This window comes from Saccostrea echinata, unplaced genomic scaffold (genome assembly GCF_033153115.1).
Source record: "Saccostrea echinata isolate AGI-Se365-2 ecotype Australia unplaced genomic scaffold, CSIRO_AGI_Sech_v1 ptg000054l, whole genome shotgun sequence".
Taxonomy (NCBI): Eukaryota; Metazoa; Mollusca; class Bivalvia; order Ostreida; family Ostreidae; genus Saccostrea; species Saccostrea echinata.
The window spans coordinates 30,845,016-30,869,938 of NW_026889803.1; the positions used below are offsets into that span (position 1 = coordinate 30,845,016).

The 24,923-nt window shown below is 34.5% G+C and overlaps 2 protein-coding genes across 7 annotated transcripts; one reads left to right on the forward strand and one right to left on the reverse strand.

Annotated features, from left to right (window-relative positions):
- Window positions 1-403: 403 nt before the first annotated feature.
- On the reverse strand, window positions 404-16,342 carry LOC133172387 (nucleoprotein TPR-like). 6 transcript variants are annotated; one of them, XM_061307267.1, is made up of 24 exons: window positions 16,262-16,342; window positions 16,041-16,114; window positions 15,231-15,334; window positions 14,530-14,707; window positions 13,950-14,066; window positions 12,145-12,308; window positions 11,783-11,906; window positions 11,472-11,589; window positions 11,248-11,353; window positions 10,809-11,040; window positions 10,203-10,369; window positions 9,648-9,944; window positions 5,976-9,485; window positions 5,802-5,864; window positions 5,555-5,713; window positions 5,191-5,385; window positions 4,906-5,029; window positions 4,606-4,746; window positions 4,287-4,440; window positions 3,791-3,918; window positions 2,943-3,202; window positions 2,421-2,582; window positions 2,180-2,260; window positions 404-1,058 (listed from the first exon to the last, which is right to left on the reverse strand). In XM_061307267.1, the coding sequence occupies exons 4-24, from the start codon at window positions 14,594-14,596 to the stop codon at window positions 1,008-1,010; spliced, it is 6,420 nt and encodes a 2,139-aa protein (XP_061163251.1). In that variant the 5' UTR covers window positions 14,597-14,707; window positions 15,231-15,334; window positions 16,041-16,114; window positions 16,262-16,342; the 3' UTR covers window positions 404-1,007. The 6 variants fall into 6 exon arrangements, with proteins under 6 accessions (XP_061163251.1, XP_061163249.1, XP_061163250.1 ...); XM_061307265.1 differs by lacking the exons at window positions 16,041-16,114; window positions 16,262-16,342 and adding an exon at window positions 1,529-1,560 and having other exon boundaries at window positions 2,421-2,618; window positions 15,231-15,324; XM_061307264.1 differs by lacking the exons at window positions 16,041-16,114; window positions 16,262-16,342 and adding an exon at window positions 1,529-1,629 and having other exon boundaries at window positions 996-1,058; window positions 2,421-2,618; window positions 15,231-15,324.
- A 2,864-nt stretch (window positions 16,343-19,206) lies between these two features.
- Window positions 19,207-24,265, forward strand: LOC133206171 (zinc finger protein 484-like). Its single transcript, XM_061342102.1, has 5 exons — window positions 19,207-19,339; window positions 20,314-20,515; window positions 21,252-22,426; window positions 22,802-22,987; window positions 23,217-24,265. Exons 2-5 carry the CDS (start codon window positions 20,348-20,350, stop codon window positions 24,199-24,201), a joined length of 2,514 nt encoding a protein of 837 aa, XP_061198086.1. The 5' UTR covers window positions 19,207-19,339; window positions 20,314-20,347; the 3' UTR covers window positions 24,202-24,265.
- The last annotated feature ends 658 nt before the right edge of the window (window positions 24,266-24,923 follow it).

The following is a 24,923-nucleotide window of genomic DNA, read 5'->3' on the forward strand; positions in this document are numbered from 1 at the left end:
TGAGATATCGGTGTTCGAGATACCAAAGTTCAACTGTATTTAGAAAATTTGAGCTTCAAATCTGTGTCTAAGCTGCTTCACTTACATGTACTTGTGTATTATCACAGTTTACTGAAGTGATGAAACCTTGTCAACACTGAACATATAGCTGGTTATTATAGAGGCTGAGGGTGACACTTCTGTTCTCATTAATATTCATACAGTAATGTTTGAAAATCTAAATGCTACCTCTACTAAGGGAAGGTTAACTCAATGATTCTAATGGTGGTGGTAATAAGGGAAGATTAACTCAATGATTCTACATGTAATGGTGGTGGTCAGGATTTAGTAATAAAAATTATCACCCCAAGAAAATAATCTGCTATTCAAAAAAAAAAAAATTGTCAAAAAACAAAGACTTCAATGTATTTTTACTTCCTTTACTGCTGCCATTTTTCATGTGCCTGAAGTAAGATAAGCACTGAGATACTAAGCAAACATACATGATTACACACAATAAATAATGTCTACACAGATCTACATGACTAGTAAAACATGATTCCATTTACACACCTGTAAAACAAAGGACACATAAATTCATATATAAAAAAAACATCACAACCTTTCCCGACTCTATGAAGAATCTAGGTTACAATGAACTGTCATATCATACAAACATACAGTTTATCCAGGACAAGAGAAAAGTAAGATTTATACATATTTTATACTAACAATGTACAAAGTATAAAGCAAAATCATAACTAAATACATGTAATTTACATTTTGTACAGAGAATTGTAACTTTCATTTTCAACTGAATAATTACAAAGTATCAGTTTTTAAAATAGAATTTAACAATGCCACTATTCTTCTTTACAATTCAAAACACAGATTTTTAGTGAATGTATGTCCTTGAATAAATATCACAGAAATTTTTCCTGGTGAAAAGCTGTGTTAAGGAATGAAAGTGAAAGCAAGGTTTCCCTGGCTTGCAAGGATATTAAATTGATCAGCTACTTCGAAATTGGCTAACGTCCCATTTGAAACCAATTTTTGCTTTTCAAGGGCTTTCTATCGGCCTGAAAAAGAAGAAAAAAGAAATCAAGTATAAATTAATTATTCAAAAAATACTTTCAAGTGAAAAGTTAATTTGGCATAGCTAGCTCATTTTCATTGCCATGAATTGGTTCTTGAAACTTTTTTTTTAAATACTGAAACTGTTTTAAACATATTTATATGTTAGCAACCTAAGTAGAAATTTTCAATTAATATGCATGCACAAACAATGTTTAGAATGTGGCAAGAACTGAAAACTTGTGCATAAACTGTTAATCAACATTTTGTAAAAACCTTCCTGACCATTTTTGCTAAGTTTATATAATTCCTGCTCATGTGTTAAAGTAATTTATTATGATGAAAATCTTGGTGTACAGATTAACACATGCAGAGAACAAAATTGTGCCCTGCTTTATGAAATGTCATTCATCAGTCTTGAGGATTAGCAAAATAATATTAAGTGTCACAATCTGGAGTCTAACATAAGACCTACCAGAGATAAAGTCGCTGGCTCCCTAATTCTAACTGTTACAATAAGGAAAACAGGTGACACACAAAAGCGAAAATAAATCCCAGTATTTGCCTACCACCATCCTATATAGGAAATCCAGTGTTCAATTTAACAGTACATAAAAATAACAAACCTTTACACATGAATTTCTTTGGAACATTATACTCAAATCTAATAGCAGACCATTTTGAAATAAATACATTATTGAATGTACAAACATCATTCCTTTTCATTGACCTTCATTGGTGTGACCCTGTTTGATCTTTTGGGAGTAGAGATTTTCTGTACAAGGCTCCCCAATACCTTAACTGGGGTAACAGCCAATTTGATTGGATCAGCAGATCCAAGCTGGGATCTGAGCTTGGATTTGATTGGTGTATGAAATTTACTGCCTTTCAATTTCAATGGTGACTTATATTTAATGCCACCATGTTTTACAGGTGTGAAAACTGAGTCTTTGTTTCTCACTGGAGTTGGTATTTTGGAATCACCATTTTTCACTGGAGTCACTTCTGAATATTTGACAACAGTTGATGTTTTGAGATTTTTGTGTTTGACAGGTGTGGGTATTTTGGACTCTTTTTGTGACGACTGTGATCCTCGCAACTCAAATAATTTAACAAGATTACCCACCTTAGATGTGCTCCTGGCATTTTCTTTGCTTTTGTCCTTGGGCGTAAAACCTATGCTGAATTTCAATCCTCCAAGTCTTGACTGAAAATACATCATGGAATTAGAAACTTGTAAAAAGATCAGACAATAAACTACACGTAAATTAAGGGATGCAATTTTGATAAATGCATGTCATTTTTTTTCTTTTTGCCCAATTTTCTGTACAAATTACAGAAATGAATCATTTGTCAACGACACTGACCTTTTTGATGGATGATGAGTTTTCTCTATTCATACTGAGTTTTGGCGTCCGAAGTTTGCCAGGTGTCTTCTTCGACTTCTTAGAACTAGATGGTGTCTTGGGAGTGTTTGGTTTAGAGGGGGTTAAAGCTCCTAATTTCTGCTGGCTAGTGCCATGTTTTGCCTGAAAAAGGTTTTTTGAGATCTGTTTACTAAATTCCTGCAACAAGAAAATTTCTGGAATAAATTTTAATTTAAATGCTGTTTTTTTAAGCACTTCTGTTTCATTTCCTCAGAAAACATCAACATTATGTTCATTAAATCAAAAAGTAAGAGTATAAAAAAACCTGGGCAGATATGACAGTATACATGTATTTTGAATGCCTGCACCAAGGCAGCATCTTTTAATATGATTAAACACTCAATTCTACAAAAAAGTGACATAAAAAGCTAACAAAATCCAAATATAAATCTTCACATGTGTAATTCCACTTGTCAATAATTTTCAAACATTCTTGAATGTGAGAAAGAAAGGAAAAGGTACCTGTTTACTGCTTCTTAACTGCATAGATTTCAAATCATCTTCATCACTTGACTGTGCCTGTTTTCGCTTCTTGCCACTTCCACTGGGCATCAGACTGTAGCGCAGTGCATCATCACTGATTTCTTTAGGCTTGACTCGCTGGGTCTCCACTGGGTACGAGGTTTTGAGGTGAGGCAGACATAGCGTGTTTCTCCGCTGTAACTCGGTCAGGCGATTCCACTCAAACTCTTCTGGTTCATCCTCGCAGTGGAACATTCCACCTGTAATACCAAACATGAAAACCCTTCTCAATATCACCTACAAGATGTAAAATACAAGAAACACCTCATATGTATACATGTAGATAAATGGGGGGTATCAATGATTGCATGCAAGAAGATGCAATATTATACATGTATGTCTGACATACTGTATACAGGGTTATTTTCGCCCCATGTTATTTTCACCCTTTCACACTTGCAAACAATTTTGCACCGTTTTAAATTCGCCCACTCACAGTTCTGTTTAAGAAGTGATACTGTCTTTTATGAATTCGCACCATCTTAAATTTGCCCAGTTGTGTCTAGGGCGAATGGGCGAAAATAAAGCGGAGCCGAAAATTTTCCTGTATACAGTAACACATTTTCTGTAAAATCTGTCTGGGAATGCACTTAAACAATAAAAAGAAATGTCGTTCAAGGACATTTACAAGTATTTCAACATTACTGATTAGAATTACATGTAAATGAGTGTTATTAAATCAGTGTTCTTTAATTAATTTAGTAGTTTGGATGAAAGTGTATGGTCTTTATGTATACAATGTTTGATAATGCAGAGTAAGCTTGAGGGTGTTTTTCGTGTGTACTTACGTGGTACACTGGCAGTGGAAGCCGCTGAGCTCGTACTGTACATACTCTGGTTCATATCCGAGCTTGACAGACGATTGGAATAACTCCTCAGCGACATCCGACGCTCTGATAAGGCATCCATGGCTTCACTGCAAGGACAAAAGAGGTAAACATCATTTTTTTTTAAACCTATTCTGAGAAATTTAATCTCTAACACAACTGTTCACACTCTTGGAAAGATGTATGGTAAAAAAAAATCATCATCTGCACCTTCACATTCCAGTTTATGAATTGTTTCAATGAATAAGGAACATTTTAAACATACATGTACATGTATAAACATCTTGCACTGAATTAGGTGTACATTGGTACCCATCTTTCTTCCTAGCACCTGTTTGCTCCTAATCCTTAGTTCACAAACCTCAATACAACCAAATAACTGCGAGCATAAAATTGAAGCCTAGCAATTATAAAGAATTTTTAATGAGAGTCAACCAAGTGACTTGTCATGGTATACCTCTTTAGGGTTATATTGCTGACTGTTTTAACATGTTCTGGTTTGGGCGGAGACTCCATGAAGATAGAATCATCCAAGGAATCTAGGACTTCTCGGGGTTTCAAAACTGTTTTGGTTTCAGTCTGTCCAAATAAGGCATGTCCCATTTCATGGTCTGAAAATGTATTGTTGAAAAAAAAAAATCAATATTCCACAAAAACAATAAATTTAATAAATTTCTTGTAACTTACTTTGCTTAAAAATTACACATTTTTTTAAAATCTTTTAATAATTTTTTAATGGAAAGTTAAAACTTCCATTGACACTTACAATAACCTACCTTGCATTTTGATTGTGTCAATAACCTTGTTAGTGGTGAATAACTCGGCATTTTCTGTAACCTTACTACCATTCTTGTTCATGTCTCGTAGCTGTCTAGATGCATGGTCTAACTGAACTTTAAGGCTTCGGATCTCATTGTCTGAAAAGGAATTTCATTCTGACATCAAATGTATGAAAGAGAAAATGAATACACATGTATTATATTTTTAATTTTTTTTTTTTGGGGGGGGGGGGGGGGTTAGGATTTATAGAGGAGAAAAAAAAATCTTATTTAAAACAATGTTTTATTAAAACTTACTGAGAGCTTTGTTCTTCAAACATTCTGCTTGGAGCTCCTCTTGTAAAGGAGAAACATTGTACTCTGCCTTTTCCACCTTAGATTTGTATGAAGCTATTTCAGACTTCATCTCATCCACGGTATTCTATGAAAAAAAGAAAACAATGTAAAATTCCAGTATGTAAATGTATTATCCTCAAAAACATTAAGATAAGATTCTATCTAACATTCTTATTAAGTTTTGATATTGAAAAATTCTACTGCAATTTTTACAAAGGATACTGCAAATGAAATACATGTATATACCTTCAGTGCCTTATTATCGCAACTGAGTTTTTCTGCTTTCTGTCGGAACTCGCGACTCATATTTTTGTAAAGCTCTACTTCCTTGTTCTGGAACTCTAGCATTTCTTTTTTCTTGCTATAGTGAATTTTGTAGCTCTCCAGCATTTTTTCGGTTTTCTCATGCTCAGTCTGAGCTTGTTTCAGTTCATTCTCCAGCTGCAAAGGCAATAACAGCAACTTTAGAGAGAGATTTTTGTTATACAATGATGGAAGGAGGTAACAGACACTTTATTTAAAATTTCTATTTATTCTACACAGCTCTGTATTGAACATGAGTACAATTATTATCTAGCAATAGTAAAATGTTCCTAAAATGTTACTGTACCCTCTGCTTGGCTTCTTCCTCTTCGAATAACTTCTTCTGCCAACTCTGGATCTCATCCTTTAACCCCAACTCAGCGTTTTCCCTCTGGTTTTTGGTCTCCAGCACCTGCAATTCTGCCTGCTTGAGCTTATATTCCAGGTTTTCTTGGAATTTCTCAAACTGTTGGGAAAGAGGACATGTCATTAATGAAATGAACCAACTTTCAAAATCTGCCAAGATTTTTTTTGATAACATCACTCCAACTTACCTTTTCTGAGAATCCTTCAATTTCTTCCTGTAGACTATCTCTTTCAGCTTCTACTGCATTAAGCTAATACATGAAAGCAGAAGTTATTAAAATTCTATGTTTGAGATACAATAACAAGAAGTACATAATTAAGTTTAATTAAGTTCAATTAAGTTTCCGTAAAATAGATGCTACCTGTTGTTTGTAACTGTTGACCTCTGCTAAGGCTGCCTCTCTCTGTTCTTTACACACATCCAATTCCTTCTGTAAGTCACCAGTGTTATGTGTCTGATTTTCCATGTCCTCCGATAGACACTGAATCTTATCCTGCAGGGACTGAACATCTTGTTGGAGTTCCGAGATCTTTTGACGAGAATTGCCAATTTCCACCTCCTTTTCATTCACTGTCCTCTGTAACTGAGCCACAGCCGTATTACGTTCCTTGATTGCATTGTCTTTCTCTGTAATTTTGGACCTCAGTTCACTGGTAATTGTCTTCAGCTCCTTGTGGCTGTTCAGTTCCTCAGTAAGAAGATCCTCCAATTTTCTGTTTTTCTCTCTCATTTCCTCTAGCTCCCTCTGTCTCTGGGCAACCCTACCCTCCAGATGAGTCACCCTATCTTGGAACATGTGCCTTTGATTACTTAACATGCCCTCTTTCTCTGCCACAATGGCCTCATAGCGACTCGTCACCTGCTCCAGTTTCTCTGTGATTTCTGAGCTGTAGTTTTCTTTGACCTCCTCAGAAGCTCTGGAATACTCGCTCTCCAACTGCTCCAGCTGTGCTCTCCAGTAACACTCCGTTTCCTTTAGTCTCTTGTGAGCTTGATTCTCTAACTCCTGGTTCCTCCTTGTTTGAAACTCCACATCTCCCTGCAGTTCCTGCACTGTTTTCTCAAACATGACTTTCATTTCCTTCTTAGCCTCTCTTTCTACATTACACAGTTTCTCAAGTTCTGCTATTTTCCTCTCCATTGTCATGTGCCTGTGCCGAGCCTCTTTAAGTTCGTGATTGCTTGCTGTATAGTCAGCAATCAAACTCTTTAATTTTTCTTCACTCTTTTGATTCACTTGTGAAATTTCTTCTTTTAAAGATGAAACCTTCTTCTGGTGTTCCTCACAAGTTAGCCTGATCTGCTCTTCATATTCATTTGTGACTTGATTCTTTTTCTCTATGGACTTTTCATATTCTGATTTTAATTTCTCAAGCTCCTCTTCTTTGCATTCAAGTTGCTTAGTTGCTTCACTGAATTTATCACACATTTCACTAAATTGATTACGATTTTCTTCCTGTTGAGATGACATCTGGTTAACAGAGGATTCTAATGTCTCTATCATTCCACATAAACTCTCCTTTTCTTTTATGAAATCCTGACATTCTTCAACTTTCAATTTTAATTCATTTTCAACATCACTGTTCTTAGCTGTCAAGGTTTCCAATGCACTCGTTGTATTTGAGTATTCCAACCTCATCTGCTCCAAAGAATGTTGAAGTTGTTTAGCATTTTCATTCAAATCCAGTATTATTTTATCCAGATCACTTTTTTCTTGAAGGAGTCTTTGAGATATGACTTTTTCACTGCCAAGTTTTGAATTACTGTCTTCCAGTTGCTTAATACACTGGTCTCTCTCTTCAAGCACCTTTCTAAATTCTTCTCTGTTGGAACTGAGATCAGCTTGAAGACTGTTTATTTTCCCCGTTATGGCCTCAACCATTTTCTCGGCCTCCTCTTTCTCATCGACAATTGTCTGTAAGCTTTCTTTCTCAGTTCCCAGGCTATTGTGAAGGTTAATGATCTGAGCCTCTAGATCCTGATTTTTGCTGTGGAGGGACTCCCTTTGTTGGGTTTGATCATCCAAACGACATGACAGATCCTGAATTTCGGCCTCCAGTCTGCTGCTTTTTTCTTTCAGTCTTTCACATTCAGAGGCAGATTGTTGGATGATAGCCTTACTAGTTATGGTTTGGTTGGTTAAAGAATCAACTTCTTCATGTAAACTTGTTATCTTCTGCTGTAAACTCTGGGCTTCTTCTTCATGGTCAGAGATAATTTTGATTTGTTTGGCATTCTCGGCACTTAGCTGATCTACCTGTGTCTGCAGTTCATCTCTTTGGCCACGAACATCTCCCAAGCTGCTCCTCAAGTTGGCTACCAAACCATTCAGCTTGTTCTTTTCAACTTCAAGGGCATCAATTTCTCTGTGGAGTTGTCCAACAGTAGTCTCCTTGTCTTGCAGATGTTTTTCAAACTGATCCCTCTCAGCCTTCAGTCTGTTCTGTGTTTTGTTAAGCTCACATTCTTTTTCTTTCATTTCTTTCATTTTCTTTTCCAGTTGCTGGATTTTCTGCTGAAGTTCTTCATTATCTGCTTGCTTGACCTCTGCGACCTTCTTGACCAGTGCCATCTGGCCACTGTTTTCCTCCAGTAAGTCTTGTTTCCTCTGTACCTCCTCCCTTGCTGTTTGAAGCTCTGTCTCCCTATGCTTTAACTGCTGTTGTAATCTTGCCACTTCTATATTAATTTTCTGATTCTGTTCACTTGCTACCTCATGTTGTCTGAGTTGTTCCTGGTGGAAATTAATTTCTTGTTGTAAACGACTCTCCAGGTCATTACTTGTCTGCTCTAACCTATTTAATTCCTTCTTCAATTTTTGTTCTTTCTCCATTGATGAAATTTGAAGATCTTCAAATTCACTTTGTAACTTTTTGTTCTTTGAAGAAAAATTGGAAATGTCATTCTTCAAACTATCCACAGTATTCTGCATATCGGATTCCAAATTTTGGTAACTAGCTTTCAGTTCAAGAATTTCATTTTTATATTGTTCATTTTCTAGATTCATACAACTCAAAGATTTTTGTAGAGTCTCATGTTCACTTTCAAGACCACTGATCCTGCTACTGAGTTGAACATTTTTCTCCTTTTCTGCTGATAATTCAGTTCTGCAGGACTCCAATGCCTGACCCTCTTCTTCTAGTTTAGCTTTGCATTCACTCAACTGCTCCACAGACATCTGATTATCATGAACACTCCATTGATATTTATCTTGCCAAGATGAAATCTGGCTCTGAAGTTCCTCTACTTGAGACTTGGCTTTCATGCTCATGTTATCAATTTTCTCTTGGAAATTTGCACAGTCGGTTTTCAGCCTCTCATTCTCATTGCGGACTTGTTCGAGATCTTGGGTGAGGCGATCTTTTTCCTCTTGATACTGATCTTGTTGCTCTCTGCTCTGTAGCCTTGAGATCTCCAACTGCTGCCTCAGTTCATCAATGCTTTGATCCCTTTGTGCAATTTCCCTTTGAGCGGACTCCTCTTTCTGTCTGGAATTTGAGGACAACACCTGTATCTCAGAATTCAATTTTTCTTCAGTCTGCTGAATTTCCTCTTTTAACTGTGTCATTTCCTCTTTCAGTGCCTTTATGTAATTGTCTTTAGTCCATCGCTCATTCTCTAGAATAATTTCGGTCTGTTTCACTGTGTTTTGTGCTGCAGCAAGTTTAGTTTTCAACGTCTCCTCTGAGGTACGAGCCTGCTCAGTTTGTGAGTTGAGTCTGGCTTGAAGTTCTTCTATCTGACTTGTCAGTGAGGCTTTCTCTTTACTGAATGTTTGCTCCAGACTCCTTTTTTCAGACTGAACCGTGTCATATGATGATGTTATTGTCTGCCTTCTGCTCTCATATATTTGTTTTTCATTCTCAAACTCCTAAAACAGAATGAATTTTATCAATGGAACACAAATTCAAAAGGAAAAAAAAAGAGAAAATAATAATAATAAAAAAAAAATCATTAAAAAAACACCACACCCTTTGCCAAGTTTCTTTTTCTCTATTTTTTGTTCTACTCAGATTAAAAATGAGTGTATTACCTCTGTCAGCAACTTGTACTCTGCCTGACTTCTGGCCAGTTCTTTCTTTAGAGTAGTCATAGATTCCTCCAAGTCATGACTGAGAGTCTGCAGACTTTCCTCGGACGATTTGACCGCTGTCAGTGTTTCCTGTTGTTCTCTGAGCTTCATGGCCTGGGACTTGATGGTTTCCTCCTGCCCCTGGGAGATCTGCCGACTCTCCAACAGCTGAGATTCAAGACTAGTGACTTGGGACTTTGTGGTGTCCAATTCACTCTGAACTGCCAGCAGTTCTTTGTGAACCTCTGAAAACTTTGTCTAAAAAAAAAATAAGTGAATAAAAGTACTCATGTTTTCTCAAAGTTGTTGTCTACATGTAATTATAGGACTACATTACACTGACTTTGTAGTTTTTCTAACAGGTACATAGAAAAACCTATTATGACACCACTACCAAATCTCAGTGAGTGAATTACTAGAACACACAGTTACAAAGGTACATTTATTTCAAAACTGCAGCATTCTGTCATGCCTGCACTATCAGTTACTCACATCAAAGAGATTTTTTTCTCTTACCTGATAAGTCTCCTTGGCTTCTGTCATCTCTAGCAGATCCTTTCTGACTTGATCATGTACTACAGGGTCAATCCAGGAGGATTTCAGTTGAGATAACTCTGCCTCTAAGTCTCTTATCCTTATGTCTGTCACCACGCCCATACTCTCTCCAATACCTCCACCCATTCCTGTCAATTCATTAAAAAAACAGATTTTATTCTTTAGATTCCTACAGAGTCAAAGATTGGATGTGCTATGCCCTTTTGCATTCAACTTTCCAATGCAGACTTTTTTTAATTACTACTTCAATCACTGCTAAAAACCGTCAAAGCAACTTTCATAAGAAGCATTTTAAATACATTTATTTTTTTGCCCCAGATTCATGAAACAGACTTAGACTTAAGTCAACTTTTTAACTGTCAGTAACATTTTTATTCACTGTCAACTTAAATCTTTAAATTTGCAAATATCAACACTTTTGATTATATATTATACAGAATAATGTTTTTATTTTGGAGTGTTTGACTTCTACATTATTTCACCACAACATACATTCATGTATTTTGATTTTAAGATGTTTCATGGTCCTGGAGCTAATGCTGAACATCATCTCTCAATAAAACCTACCATTTGCAGCAAACATTTCCTCCAGTTCTTCTTTTTCCTTCTTCATGTCACTGAACTGCTGAATGGCACACTGTCGGGCTTCGTTCATAGTAGACAGTTCCCCTTTGAGGGCCTCGATTTCCTCGGCCCTGTGTTGGAGAGTAGTCTGTAGAACAGAGATTTCTACTTCCTGTTTGTGGCATTTACCGCGGAGTTTTTCGTGACTCTGTTTCAGAGATTCCAGGCTTCGCATCTGAAAACACAGAATTTTGCAAACTACAGTGTACATGTAAGTGAAAGTTTTTAATGAACATGAACTACATGTACATTAACAGAGTAAAATTTAAATTCTTTAACATATTTTTAAAAATAAATTTAAACTACACTCTGAAGAAAAGTGTGCATTTTCTTTCCTGCAGTAACATGACTGATTAAAGAAGTTTTTGTTCGGTGGACTTACAGCCTCTTCCATCTGATTAAACTGGGCCAGAGTTTCTTCATACTGCTTTTCAAAGTACTCCTTCTGCTGTTTCAGTTCTTGAAAATCTGTAACTTTAGCCTTGCAACTGTTTTAAAAAGAATAATTGATAGAAATGAACATGTAATATTGTTTTCACAGAATGTCATAAAATTAATGTGTAAATAAAATAAAATGGCAGATAAAATCTTAATCACAGTTCTCACCTTTGTAAATCTTGATTCAGTTTTTCGTTTAGATTCTTGACTTGGTGCAGCTCATCAACAGCATCTCGGAGTTTTCTCTGTTCCTTTATGGTAGCCTCAAGCTCCCTGATATTTAATTCTAAAAATACATGCACAATTTAAAAAAAAAAATTTTAATTTTCAAATTCTAAATGAACATGTGTCATCAATTTTCAATTAAATTTCTTGGAACTATTCTCTACACATTTTGTATATCATTCATAATGAATTATTGTTGATAATTCTCTTCACATTAAACTTCTCAACTAAATTCAAGTGTAAATATTTTGTACCTTTTTGTTCCAGTGTAGAACATTTTTCTTTAAGGTCCATTTCCAATTCACATCTTAGGTGCTGCTCACTGCGGAGATTAAATTCTAGTCTCTTGATTTCTCTGTCCTTCTGTCGAAGCTGTGCCTGAAAAAGAATAAAAATTACAGCATATAATACATTTTCACAATTCAACTAAAAATGATTAACATCAAAAATGTTCTGCTTGAAAGTATCCATTGTATAAGATTAAGTAACTAGGATCAATCTTGATGCTCTTAGCTTATTTTGCAATGCAAGACAAAAAACATGGTTAAAAACATAGATAAAGATAAGAATTCTATGTTTCATGTACTTAAGCTTTTTCTTATGAAAGACTGCTTACCTTCTGCATGAGTTGAGGTGACTGCATGAGGTCCCCAAAAGAGGTGGGGGCAGGCGATGAATTGAGGGACATCATACGCAGAGGGGAATTGATCTCCAGTACAGAAAGGTTACCCACGCTGGTATTGTGCTGATGGAGAGGGGCAGGACTGTCTCTCATGGAGCCTGACATATCACATATTGAAATCCATATAAATAAACATTCAAAGGATCAATGTAAGTCATGTCACTAAATGCTCTAAGAATTCAAACTTGCACGTTTTGCTTGAACCAGTTAAAGCAATGATAAAATCCACAATGACTTGGAATGGAAGAACATGTAATGTTCATGTAATTTTAATCTCTCTCTCTCTCTCTAAAGCTCTTGGAAGTGATTATAAAACATGTGAACAGGATGAGGATTAGAAATGCAATGTGTTAGGTTAAGATGGTGCTGTAGTGTTAAATGCTGCCCATTTAGCTTGGAGCATCACTAATTAAATGACTATGAGATGATTTGAAGAGAGTGTTAAGTTGTCAACACCTCATCTACAGGTAAATTTCTCACCTGAGGACTTGCAGTGTAAACATTTACACTTATAATTGTTTACGCAGTCACATCTGTGAGGTGTTAACAATTACTCAGACAATGGTGATAAATAAAATTATATGTAAATGGAAGTACTCAGTGAAAGCTATTATTCAATAATTACAATAACTTCTGGAATTTTTCAATACAGTGTATACTGTAATTATGAAATGGATCCCAGTTTTTTGTTTTTTTTTAATTTTTAACATTTTAAAACTTAAAACTTTTCATCATATTGAATAGTTGTTATGAAAACATACTTATATACATATTTACATGTAAATAATATATATCCATATTATGCAAAATCATTTTAATTTATGGTTAAAATGACACCAGAATTTATTTTTAATTATTTTTCAATTCATACATACGAGTATTTAAACACTAGAGATTTCATATGAATTCATTTGCAATCTGCATTTGTATTTAATCTTTTGTTTTTTCTGTTTTTGTTTTTTTTGAGAAGCATGCAATTTTAAAAAAATACTATTTTAAAAGAGATAAAGTCTCTTACTGGCAATCCATGTAAAAAAAAAAATTATCTACAAATCATGTATAAAATAATGTTTTATATGCACTACTGTTTTAATTTGTCTACGAAGAACATGAAAAGAGAAATAAAAGTCATTGAAAAAACACTAATAAACAAAAAAAAAAATCTTCAAAAAATACCATGTCAACCTTAGGCAAATTATAGCTGAAGAGTGTTGATTTATCTCTTCTTATTCAAACCAAACAAATGATTTTATCTTGACTTATTTTATCAAAGCATTGTTGATTTTCCTGTGAGAGTCTACATAATGTCAACAAAGGAATTTATGAAAAAATTAAAAGTAATAGGGTAATACACATAATTCAAGGCTCTTTCATGCTGTGTTTTAGCAAAGATCTGGCTATACACATGTTAATATTCCAATGGTAGACATGTTCTTCCCCTAGATTTGCAGGTGAAAATTCTATATTTCAAATCTGTGAGTAACTAAGTAAGAAAAAAAGCTGTATATATCCCCCCCCCCATCCTCCCAAAAAAAAATTTGTGCAATTTCAAAACAAATACTTTTGAAATGAACAAGATAATTGCAGTGATTTGTCCATTGTAATTACTTTGTACTATCTTCCTAAAAGCATGAAAAAGCCCTAATTTTATGAAAAAATGTTAATACAAAAACAACATGAGAGGGTCACTGGAATAATCTACTGTGATTAGATGAATGACAGATGAAGGATTATGATACCATTGATGCATCTACTGGCAAAGTTGAATGACTGTTCCAGCAAGGGTGTTGAGGTCTCTAGTGGGCGTGGATGGCTTGTCACTAGTTTCAAGAAAAGAGCACCATCTGGATCAGAATCTATCAAAGGAAAGAAATTGAGGGGGGCACTACAGGTTTTCTGAACCTGTAATGTTTTCATTTAACTGAATGATGATTTTACAAATTTTCTGCTGATTTAGTTTTCTTTATCCAGATCAATAAAAGTATAATGTCCTTATAAATTTTGAGTTCAATTATTATTATTTGTTGAAAATTGAATACTTTGGCATCACGAAATCCCATTTCTAGTCAAATAAACAGTTTTTGTTTGTTTGTTTTCTTTCTTTCTTTTTTTTTTTTTGGAAATGCATATGCAATTAAAAAAGCACCCAATGTGACAACAATGTTCAGAAAGTATAAAAGCTGAAGTATTTTCTTTTTTATGCAATTTTGATGTTATACCATGTATACTTTTTTGATTTTTAAAATTCCCAAATCTGGAAGTAAAACCTGCATTTTAAGAGAGGACAATACAATTCATATTCTTTGACAAAAGTATTACCTAATTTTTTGGATAAAACTGCCACAAATTCCTCATCTAAGTCTTTACTGAGTATATGCTCTAGCATCTGTAGGAAATGGGCCTGTTTGTCTGCTGGTAGTGTCAAGGCAATCTTAGCAAATACTCCCACATCTCCATTTGTGGGCTGAAAGTAGGCTCCAATTAGGGCCAGCAGTATCTGCAATTATAAACAATACTGATATCAATACATTTATTTACAAAAATAAAAATGGTCAGAATCTAAAGTTCTCATTTTCTGAGTACAGTATGAATTCTTAATATATATTTTTTTTACTTACCGGTATTCTTTTAAAAATGAAAAATATTTTTATGATCAGAACTATAATAACATGTTATTTGGCAGCTAAATATCTTCAATTTCCATGAGCTTACTTTTCCTAGAACAAGTAGTATGTTAGCTACCTTGCAGTGTTTACTGTGAAACCAACACTGTTCATGGGGGACTGATGTTCACTAACTTTGTCAATGTTTCTGCTCAATGAATCACTTCATACACAAGCAACCCATGAAATTACATCCTCATGAACCAGAATTTTGATTGCCCCACAACATTAACCCCCACAAATTAAAATTATTTTACTGTATCCTATAAGAATATAATCTCAGCAAAATACATGCATCTCGAAAAAAAAAAAAATTAGATAAAAAAACATTTAAAACACTTTTTTTCATCATACTACCTTGGCAAGTTCAAACTCTAGAATTTCTGGATCAGTGTTCAGGTTAAAAATTGCTGAAAAGTCAATAATTGAGCCAGTCCGAGATAGGTCAGTAGCATAGATACCTAAAAAAGAATACATACAGTACATGTTGGATAATGAGGATTTGTCTAAAATAATATTAGCACAACACACTAAAAAAACATTCTTCAAATCTTGGACATTTCACATAATATACATGTAAGTGCATTCCACTTTCTTTTCTTTCTCCCATTCATACATCTTACTACAAATTTCCATTTGCATTTTTCATTCTTGCATATTTACTATGAACTTCAGACACTGTTTCAAACCGCTTTTAAATTATTTATATTGCTATTTAATAAATAGTTTTCAATAGACACAATTTTAGAAAGAGTTATATATTGGAGGTATACAAGCCCGATTTCCTGCATTATTCAACCAATTAAAACTTATACTGGACAACTGGGTGAAGATTCTTTCTTACAAATTTATCTTACCACAATTAGCTTCCTTTAATTCGTAATTTTTGGTATTTCAAGGATTTTTGCCCTTATATTTCTGCCATACAAATTTAAAATTGGTTGCTCAAAGAGGAAAATTTGCAAGTTGGACCTACAATATGCCAGCCAATGGGTACTCTTGCTAAATTTATGCCTATCGAAAACTATCTATAGAGTTTAAATAAATTTTGTGGAATCATTGTGAGCATAAAAACCCATTAGTTAACTCCTGTTTAGTGGTTTACATTAAGAATAATTTCTCTAGTCAGATTTCAGTCTTCAGCTCTCCTCCACTGTGTTAATTTACCTTCTAATGTCTCTCTAATTAGAGCAAAACTGGCTTCTTTTGATTGTATATTATTAATGTTCCTTGAACAATCACTGAAAATAAAAGAATTAAAAGTCTCAACAAAGTAGAGCAAAGTAGAGCATAACTATTAAAAATAACTGAAACACACACAAAAATTACAATATATGATGGGCAACCGGTGATTTGCTATAATTTTTATTCAAAACAAATATACTTACTGTTTTGAAATGAAGTCTATAAATTCTTTTCCAGAGCTAATATCACTGATGCAAGTAATATTCTTATCCTCACAAAATGCATTAAGCTGAAAGGAATTGCACATGAAATTTATTGGATTTTGTAGTTATCAAGGTAGATTTAAATTACTTCAGACTAAATCTAATCTAAATCTAAGGAAAACAATTTTAAAATTAACAATAATTTCTTCCTTTTTTAAAGAAAAGACTCCATAAACATTCACAACGATTTATGTTTTGATTTTGTTTGGACCAAAAACACAGTCTCCATATATATTTTAACAGAAGTGAGAAGAATGGCTTATCCTCATAAAGAATGAAAATTATACTTTTACAGTAACATGTTTGCAAATGCTCATCAATGAACTACAGGTTTAATAAAATGGTGTCGGTGGTTACATTCTGAGTCCATGTTTGACCTGCGTGGTTGCAACCTAAGTGGTTTCGACCTACTCTAATATATGTCAATACCTGAGTACAGGGGTACACAAATGGATATTCGGTAGCTGTATATTGTATGGCTTCAGAGATGTACATGTCAATAGGTCATTGTTTCCATATGTGTAGTCAACATGCAGTCACTGTCAGATAGTTTCCCAACATTTTTTTCTACTATCGCGGAGCATGGATGTTGATTAATTTGATTTACTAATGAATTATATCTGAACAGTTTTCCATAAAAATTAATCAAATACTTCTTCAAAAGCACCCTGATCACATATGCACTGTCTAAATAATGTATGTTTCTCCAAATTAAATTACATACAATAATCAACACTATTTAAATGATTAAAATATATGTGGTCGATATAAAAAAATGTAGACGAAAAAATAAAATGTAAAACTGTTGAATGCCTTAATTAATTTCATTCCGAAGCAATATTAATTGTTAATTAATTGCTTCAGAACGGAACCACTTGGGTCAAATATTGATTCTGGTCGAAGCCACGAGGGTCAAACAAGTAATTGGGATGTAACCACCCGCATTCATTTAAAACACTGTAATGAGATTTTTCTGATGACTTACCCATGCAATCAATGCATCTTTTTTTCCAGGATCCATTGTATAAAACTAATCCACTGGTTAGAAAGTTAAAACCATGTAAACCTCACTGCTTTTAAACCTGAAACAAAACATTTGGTGACCGAAATATACCCAAGGAAAAGTATGCACATGCATTTAAATTAAAAGGAAACGATCATATGATATATAAAAGGAAACAATCATTTACTATATATATATTCTTTATTTTCCTTTGTGCATCACCATAAATAAGTCCTGCAGAGTGCAGAATGTTGTAATGGTAAAACTTCTGCAATATTTTAAACAAATCACAGGGACACAGAGTTCATCACTACAAATCATTAATACTGTTCTCACTATCCTGGCATATGCGATCATATTTCAAATATCCCGGTCTTGTCTTCATTTTTTTCCACTGATAAACAAATTCAAATGAACTATTTTTAGCATTCCTAAGCGTGCAATTAAACTAACACTTACGATTTAAGTGTAATAATTCCGATAGCAACACTCTTACCATTTTATTGACCAATTAATCTGTATCGTTGTGATAATGTAAAGCCATGTTTATACTTCTGCGTTTTCCGATCTTCAAATTTGAGCGGCTGCCTCGTTTTGAATTCGTCAGGAGGAATGGATTTTTAACAAAACGAAAAATGTAGATCATAAGGTTTTTATCATGATAATATACCTATAACGCATGAAAAATACATTTTGATTGCTGAACAAATTGCAGTAGAGGTTATATTATATTTTTTTCCTTTTGAATGAAAATGAGAGACCGACATCGACGTTAAATGCATGATATTTTTTTTTGGTTACAACTTGCAAATAATTAAGACACTTTAAGTAAAGCTTAAACTGTTAAAATTTGCTGTTAATCAATTCATGAAATAAATATTAAATACTACATGTCAAGAAGAGTCAGATAGATATAATAAGCATTTTATTCTATGGATAAAATATTCGAGAACCGCGTGTAATTAATAGGAAAGATCGAAATATTAGACGCGAAATTTTAGAGAAAAATGCAAAAATAAAAAGATAAAATATGTCAATAATAATAATATAATAAAATGTATGTCAAGCAAAAAATATACAGCATAATAATTTTGACACTTATGAGTGCAGGTACATGTAACAGGAAGTAGGCATTACATCACCATCTTCGCTAGCCAAGGGTTTCTGATACGCTACTCTCCTCATAAGTTTATGAGGAGAGTAGCGTATCAGAAACCCTTTGCTAGATAAGATGTTACATCACTGAAAGTTGGAACTGTCGATGACATTCATATTTATATAGGTCCCTGATTTGGGGGGGGGGGGCAAGTTTTTTTCTCTTTATTTTGTGTGGAATTTTAGGCTATTTCCTTTTTTAATTTTGGTTTGACAATTGTTGCTCTATAAAAAAAAAAAATAAATCAAAAATGACAATTTTATCTTTTTATAATACAAATACAAATATTTTATTGGCACAAATACAATTACAGTAATTGGTAAAGGCCCATACAGAACACATTAATAAGTATAATAATACAGTAGAACACAACTAGAATACAAACAATTGGTGTAGCAAATAATGTAGTGTACTCATCAGATACTACGTGATTCATAACAATGTAGTTACTCATTTATAGCTAGAATATTCTTTCTAATATCAGATATTTGACATAAAAATGAAGATAATATTTTAAGAACCCTTTTACACCTGATTTTCATCAATGATTTTAACAAATTGTCATTATTATGGATTGTTTGGTTGAAATTAGGGAAAGTAGATAATTTTGTTTTGAATATTTTTCTCTGTGCTTCATAATATCTTCGGGCTCGGACTAGAGCAGACCTGACGTAGTCAAATGTTTAACCAATGAAATTGTTGTTGATATGACCTTCACCTTTGTACAGTGTATCCCAGAATCAAACGTGTTTTTTCTGGATTTGAACTGTTTATTTTTTCATTAACTATGTTGGTTGTACAACACACAAAGATGCGAGAGATATGATAAATAACTAGAATCTTTGTAAAGGTATCCCAGGTAAAACTTTACAGGAAATATATATTTCTATTGTTTAGAGAATAAAAACCGGTGCCTAGTGAAATAGTTCCACGTGTAATTTCACCACATTATTATATGTATGTTTTTTTTTTTAAAAAAATTTTATTGAAGTAAATATTCATTTATTGAATTTTGGGATACTTTTACTTAAAAGCATTGAACTTAGAGTCAATTTAGAATAAAAATGATTTTGATAAACATTTACTGTTGAATTTTAGATTGACCTTTTTCTGTATATTCTGGACAATACTCTAAAAAAAATTATGGAAAAAATTTAGACAAAAGTTTGCCAATTTTTTGTTAAAGGAAAATAATGATGACTGCATTCTCCTTTATAAAGGGAACCGAATTTCAATAAGGAAAATGTGTCTCCTTAAAAAAAATATATAGAAATAATGGATAAATACATAAAATTTAGGCAGGAACAGGAGTGCCTAGACGTAATGATGATTAATATAAAAAAATCTGGTTCATTTTCAGTCTATGTTTGTATTTAGTGTGATGTTAATACCACACAGGTGCACCTTAACTATATTATATGTAATAGGATAAGGAGAAAATGTATGGCTGGACCGGAAATCAAATCCGGAACCCCTGCCTCACTAGTCAGGTGCTCGCAACTAGCCACTGAGCTACCACGGCTGATACGCACAATTTGACAACCCAAACTATTACATTCCTCTCCTTAAATTGTCTTCAGCCTCAAAGACACAACCTAAGTTCTTAAATTATTGCCCTTGCAGGAAAGCTTTTCACCTGCAAGTCCAGGGGGTGGTCAACAGCAACAAATTATGAAAGGAGAAAATGTATGGCTGTCTGGGAATGAAACCCAGACCCCTGCATCGCTAGTCAGGTGCTCTAACCACTGATTACCCAGTCTGGTATCCTAAACCCAAACCATTACACATATTCCATAAGCACCATTTAATGCAATGCATATTTTTATCCTGAAGGTTTTTCCTCATCTGAAAAGACTCTGCGTGGTAGATGATGGAGGGTACTGAAGTCAATCTGGGAGATTATATGGAGGTTGTCACTACCTACCATTGTAAATTTTGTAGTCACACATGTCAGACTGTAAAAGATATGGCTTGCCATGTCCAGCAAGACCATCTCTCATCAACCCCTGCAAAGGATCCCCCACAATCTACTCAGGTAAGTAGAGAGGTACACATGATTACAAAATTTCAATAAACGTGCAGAGGAACATGCAGTAATACAGAGAAATTGAGCAATTTACACAACCACTTATAAAAAAAACACTCAAAAAGAAGGTCTCAAACGATAGATTATTAGAGAGGATCACAGAACAACATAGTTGGAGATTCTTCGTGGGAAATATAGAAAGGTGGCAGGTCATATTTATCTATTTACCTGTATGAGACAGATCTTTAATTTTCAGGGATTATTGAATTAGGTAGCCATACCTATCTCTTTTTCCGTGTGTGTACATTGTTGGAGATATACCTTTATTAGGGTTATCGGGAGTTTGTTGTATGATTCTCTCTAATTAAACCTGCAAAGTAGCCTCCTCCAACTTTGTATAACCACTTGGTAGGGAAGGCTTTGGGTTCACAGCAAAGACAGCATAAAAGTGAACAATTAAATTTAAATTTCACAATTTTGTATGTGCATGTCATTTTAACTTACTGAAGTGCTAGACTTTCTCTCTAGGAAAAAAATATAGATCACACCCATCCAGAACTCTACCTGTGAATGCTTCATAAATATGTTGCTAGGAAAACATTATGATTAAAGGGAAAATTGACATTTTTTCAAAAAAGATTTTATCAATTGTTGACAGTATCACTTATCAATTGCTGACAGTATCACTTATCAATTGCTGACAGTATCACTTATCAATTGCTGACAGTATCACTTTGTATTTCAGAATTCAGATACAGGAACACCAGATGCTCTTGGCTGCGGGACAGTGGCAAATGTCATGGTGATTTCCCAAGATGCCCAGCTTGAAAGCCAGGAAAAAGCACCCACTAGTAGAATTCTGAATGAAATAGATGCAGAAAACATAGAAACCAGGCTAGACATCACTGAAGCTGACCAGCAAAATACTGAGATCTTAAACAGTGAAAATCCTGCAGAAGATGCAAACTTTGTTAATGAAACAAGTAACAAATTAACCTTTGACATAGATGGCAAGATTGTGGAATTATCTCTAGAAAATGGAAACATTGAAAATATGGCTCAGTCAGTTGTCATGAAGAACAACGTTCAGGGACTAGAAGTGTTAGATTCTACTGAGAACTTCATCACTGTTGAAACAGGGACATCCACAACAGGTACAGAGCCAATCACAAAAGAGTTGTTCCTCTGCGGTCAGTGTAACACTGGATTCACCAGCATGGAAGAATGTCAAGATCATATGTATAAAGAACATAACGTCACAGTTGAAGATGGAAAAGTGAGCGTGGGGACTCAAGTTGAGACCACTTCACGGAGAAAGAATCAAAAATGCATCCAAAGTGAATCTGAGGAGGTGAAAGCAACAGATTTGAATGATTCCGACGTAGAATGGACCATTGAGTCAGAGACCCAATACATCAGTAAGGGCAGTCGTACTCGTGGTAAAATTTGTCCTCCCAAGGCACTGAAGAATGACTATTACCTTGGAAAGACGAGAATGAGTGATTCTAATAAAAGTGAACACACACCCAGGCAACCAAAACATGCCCCAAGTTACCAAAATAAATGTGGAAAAACGGGGTGTAATGCCAGATTCCTGACCAAGGCAGCATTAGAAATTCACCTGAAATGTCACACAGATAAGCCAGAGGTTTTCATGTGTCCCGAGTGCCAGCAACAACAGAGCAGATGGCGTCTGGTACGTCTGCACTTGTGGAAAGTCCATCAGATAGACACAGACTTGTTAACCTGTGATCAATGTGACTATAAAATTGATACGGCTAGCCGATTGAAGGTCCACCAGGAAATACACAGTAAAGACAAGCCATACTCTTGTGATACGTGTGGAAAGCACTTTCGACAACTGGCGCAGATGAGAAACCATCAGATGGTGCATAGTGACAATAAAAACAGTGACAAATGGTATATAAAAAAAAAATTCCCAAAGAAAGAATGATGAAAAATTAATTATTATATTGAATCATTATTATCACACCACCATATAATCAGGATTAATAATTTCATAAATTATTTACATGTACATGTGCTGTAAATCACTTTTTATTCAAAGAACTTTTATTTCACTTAATTACACAAAACTGTCTGTACTTAAAATTTTACTCTAAAAGATATCGTTTAATAATAACCAGAATTCGTGAAAATTTTGTCTGGCTATAAATAACGTATAACTATCTTGCGAAAATAAATTGTAGCGAAAATTCGGTGATCTACAGTATTAATTATCACTGAAATGCACAGCCTTAATAATGCATCTGTCTTCATTTTCTATGTCACCAGGTACAGTGAGCAAGAATGTGAAATCTGTAGTCGCAAATTTGTGAGCAAAAAATGTCTACAGGTCCACCTTCAGGTGGTGCATGGGAACCACAAGCCCTTCTCATGTACGGTGTGTGAGTACACCACGGCCAGAAAGGCTCAGCTGGAACTACACATGAGGACTCACACTCAGGAAAAACCATTCAAGTAAGTGCACCAGAATGAGGCCAGAAGTATTCCATTTAGATGAATTCAGATGAGGTTTTGAAGGATCTTATTTTTTGTCTGTTTTTTTTTTTTTATATAATTGTAATGAAAAGGACCCAGTATTTTGTTGAATTTTTCAATCATGTTTACTGTGGGTAAAAATCTATTGACAATTTCAATTTCCTTGGTATCAGAATGAAGAATGTTTCTCTATTTTCCTGATTTATAGGTGTGATGTCTGCAACTATGCCTCCATAGACCACAACTCTCTGAGGCGCCACAAGATGCGCCACACAGGACAGAAGCCATACAAGTGTCCCCACTGTCCCTATTCCTGTATACAGGCCATCTGCTTCAAGACTCACATGAAGAACAAACATTTTGGTGCTCATGGAATCTTCTGCTGTGAGTTTTGTACATACAAGTCAGTAAATGAACAAAAGTACTTAGATCATGTGCGTGATCATAAAAATGGACTCATCCCAACTACCTCAGTGAAGAAGAAACCTGAAAACATTACATTTGCGCCTAGAATTCAGAATATCAGCCAGTCTGTTCCACATATAGAGATAGTCAATGCTGGGGAGCAGGCACCTGTTTTTGTTGGGGGCAATGTAGAAAATCCAGGTAATCAAATCCAGATGCATGTGGAGATGTCAGAATCAGGGGAGCGAAGCATAAGGGAGGAGGACCTTCAGCGGCTGATGAGAGAAGGACTTGTAACTCAAGACATCACACAGCTGATCTCTTGTGCCATGAATGCCATTTCTCAGGAACCCTCTGTCCAGGGAGCCGATAGTCACATGACTCCTGTTCAGAATTCCGGACAAGTTACTACTCACATGATTACCTTCCACCTCCCCCCTCCTTCCAACAGTAGCACAGTACAGCTGCAGGATCAGAATATAGTCACTGTGGATCCTTTACCTATGAAAAAAGAAGAGAAGAAGGAGGCAACAGCACCTGCAGTTTATTTCACAGAAAATCAAGGAGTACTCCTAAACTCCAGTGATATTCAACTTCAACAGGAGGGGGATCCTGGTTCGGTTCTGTTAAACATTCAGGGTTCAGGTGTACCGGCCAATCTTATCCAGATTGCTGCTAACGAGGCAGAGGTTACCCAAAGTGCAACCATTCAGGACTTGGCTCAAATTAGCTGTCTTGTGAAGGACTCTGTGTATAATACAACAACTTACAGTAATATAGAAGGATAGTTATATTTTAAAGGGCTATAAATGTGTTTAATGTCAGTCAGTGTATAGTAAAATTTCAAAATAATGACTTATTTTATTGTTGGTAATGAATGAGTATTTAATCCATGTCCAAAACTTTTAAATGTATGTGAACATCACATGAACTATTTGTGGCAATTTAATCTAGAATTATATTCTTATAACAAACAAAGGATTGCACCAAAAACACCAAAATATCCCGCTAAAATAATTACAGATACACATTCAGCTAGGAATTATCATTGTAATTAAGGCCATCTTTTAAAAAAAATGTTTTCATGTCCTATCCTGACTCAGGATATAAAAAAAAAATGCATGGGTAGGTAGGTAGTGGGAAATTTTTATTAAGGTTTTGCCAAAGGTCAAGATGTCCAAAAATTTATTTTTACAATAGCTCCAAAACTATGTGAGGTATAAAGTTAAAACTTTTACAGTTTATAAATATATCATTGATTAACAGATAGAAAGTATCATTTTAAAACAAACTTTAAAAAAAAAAATTTTTGAGAAAAAATTTCAAAAAAAATTGGCATATTTTAAAAAAAAAATGCACTTGCTTAATTCTGTACTTTTAGTGAAAACCATCATTGCAGAAATAATAATTATATGTTTATCAATGAAGGGCATTAAGTTGGACGTGAATGGTCTCTGAAAGGCTGTTATTGAAAGCATGACCTGTATAACTAAGACAAGACCCCTATAAA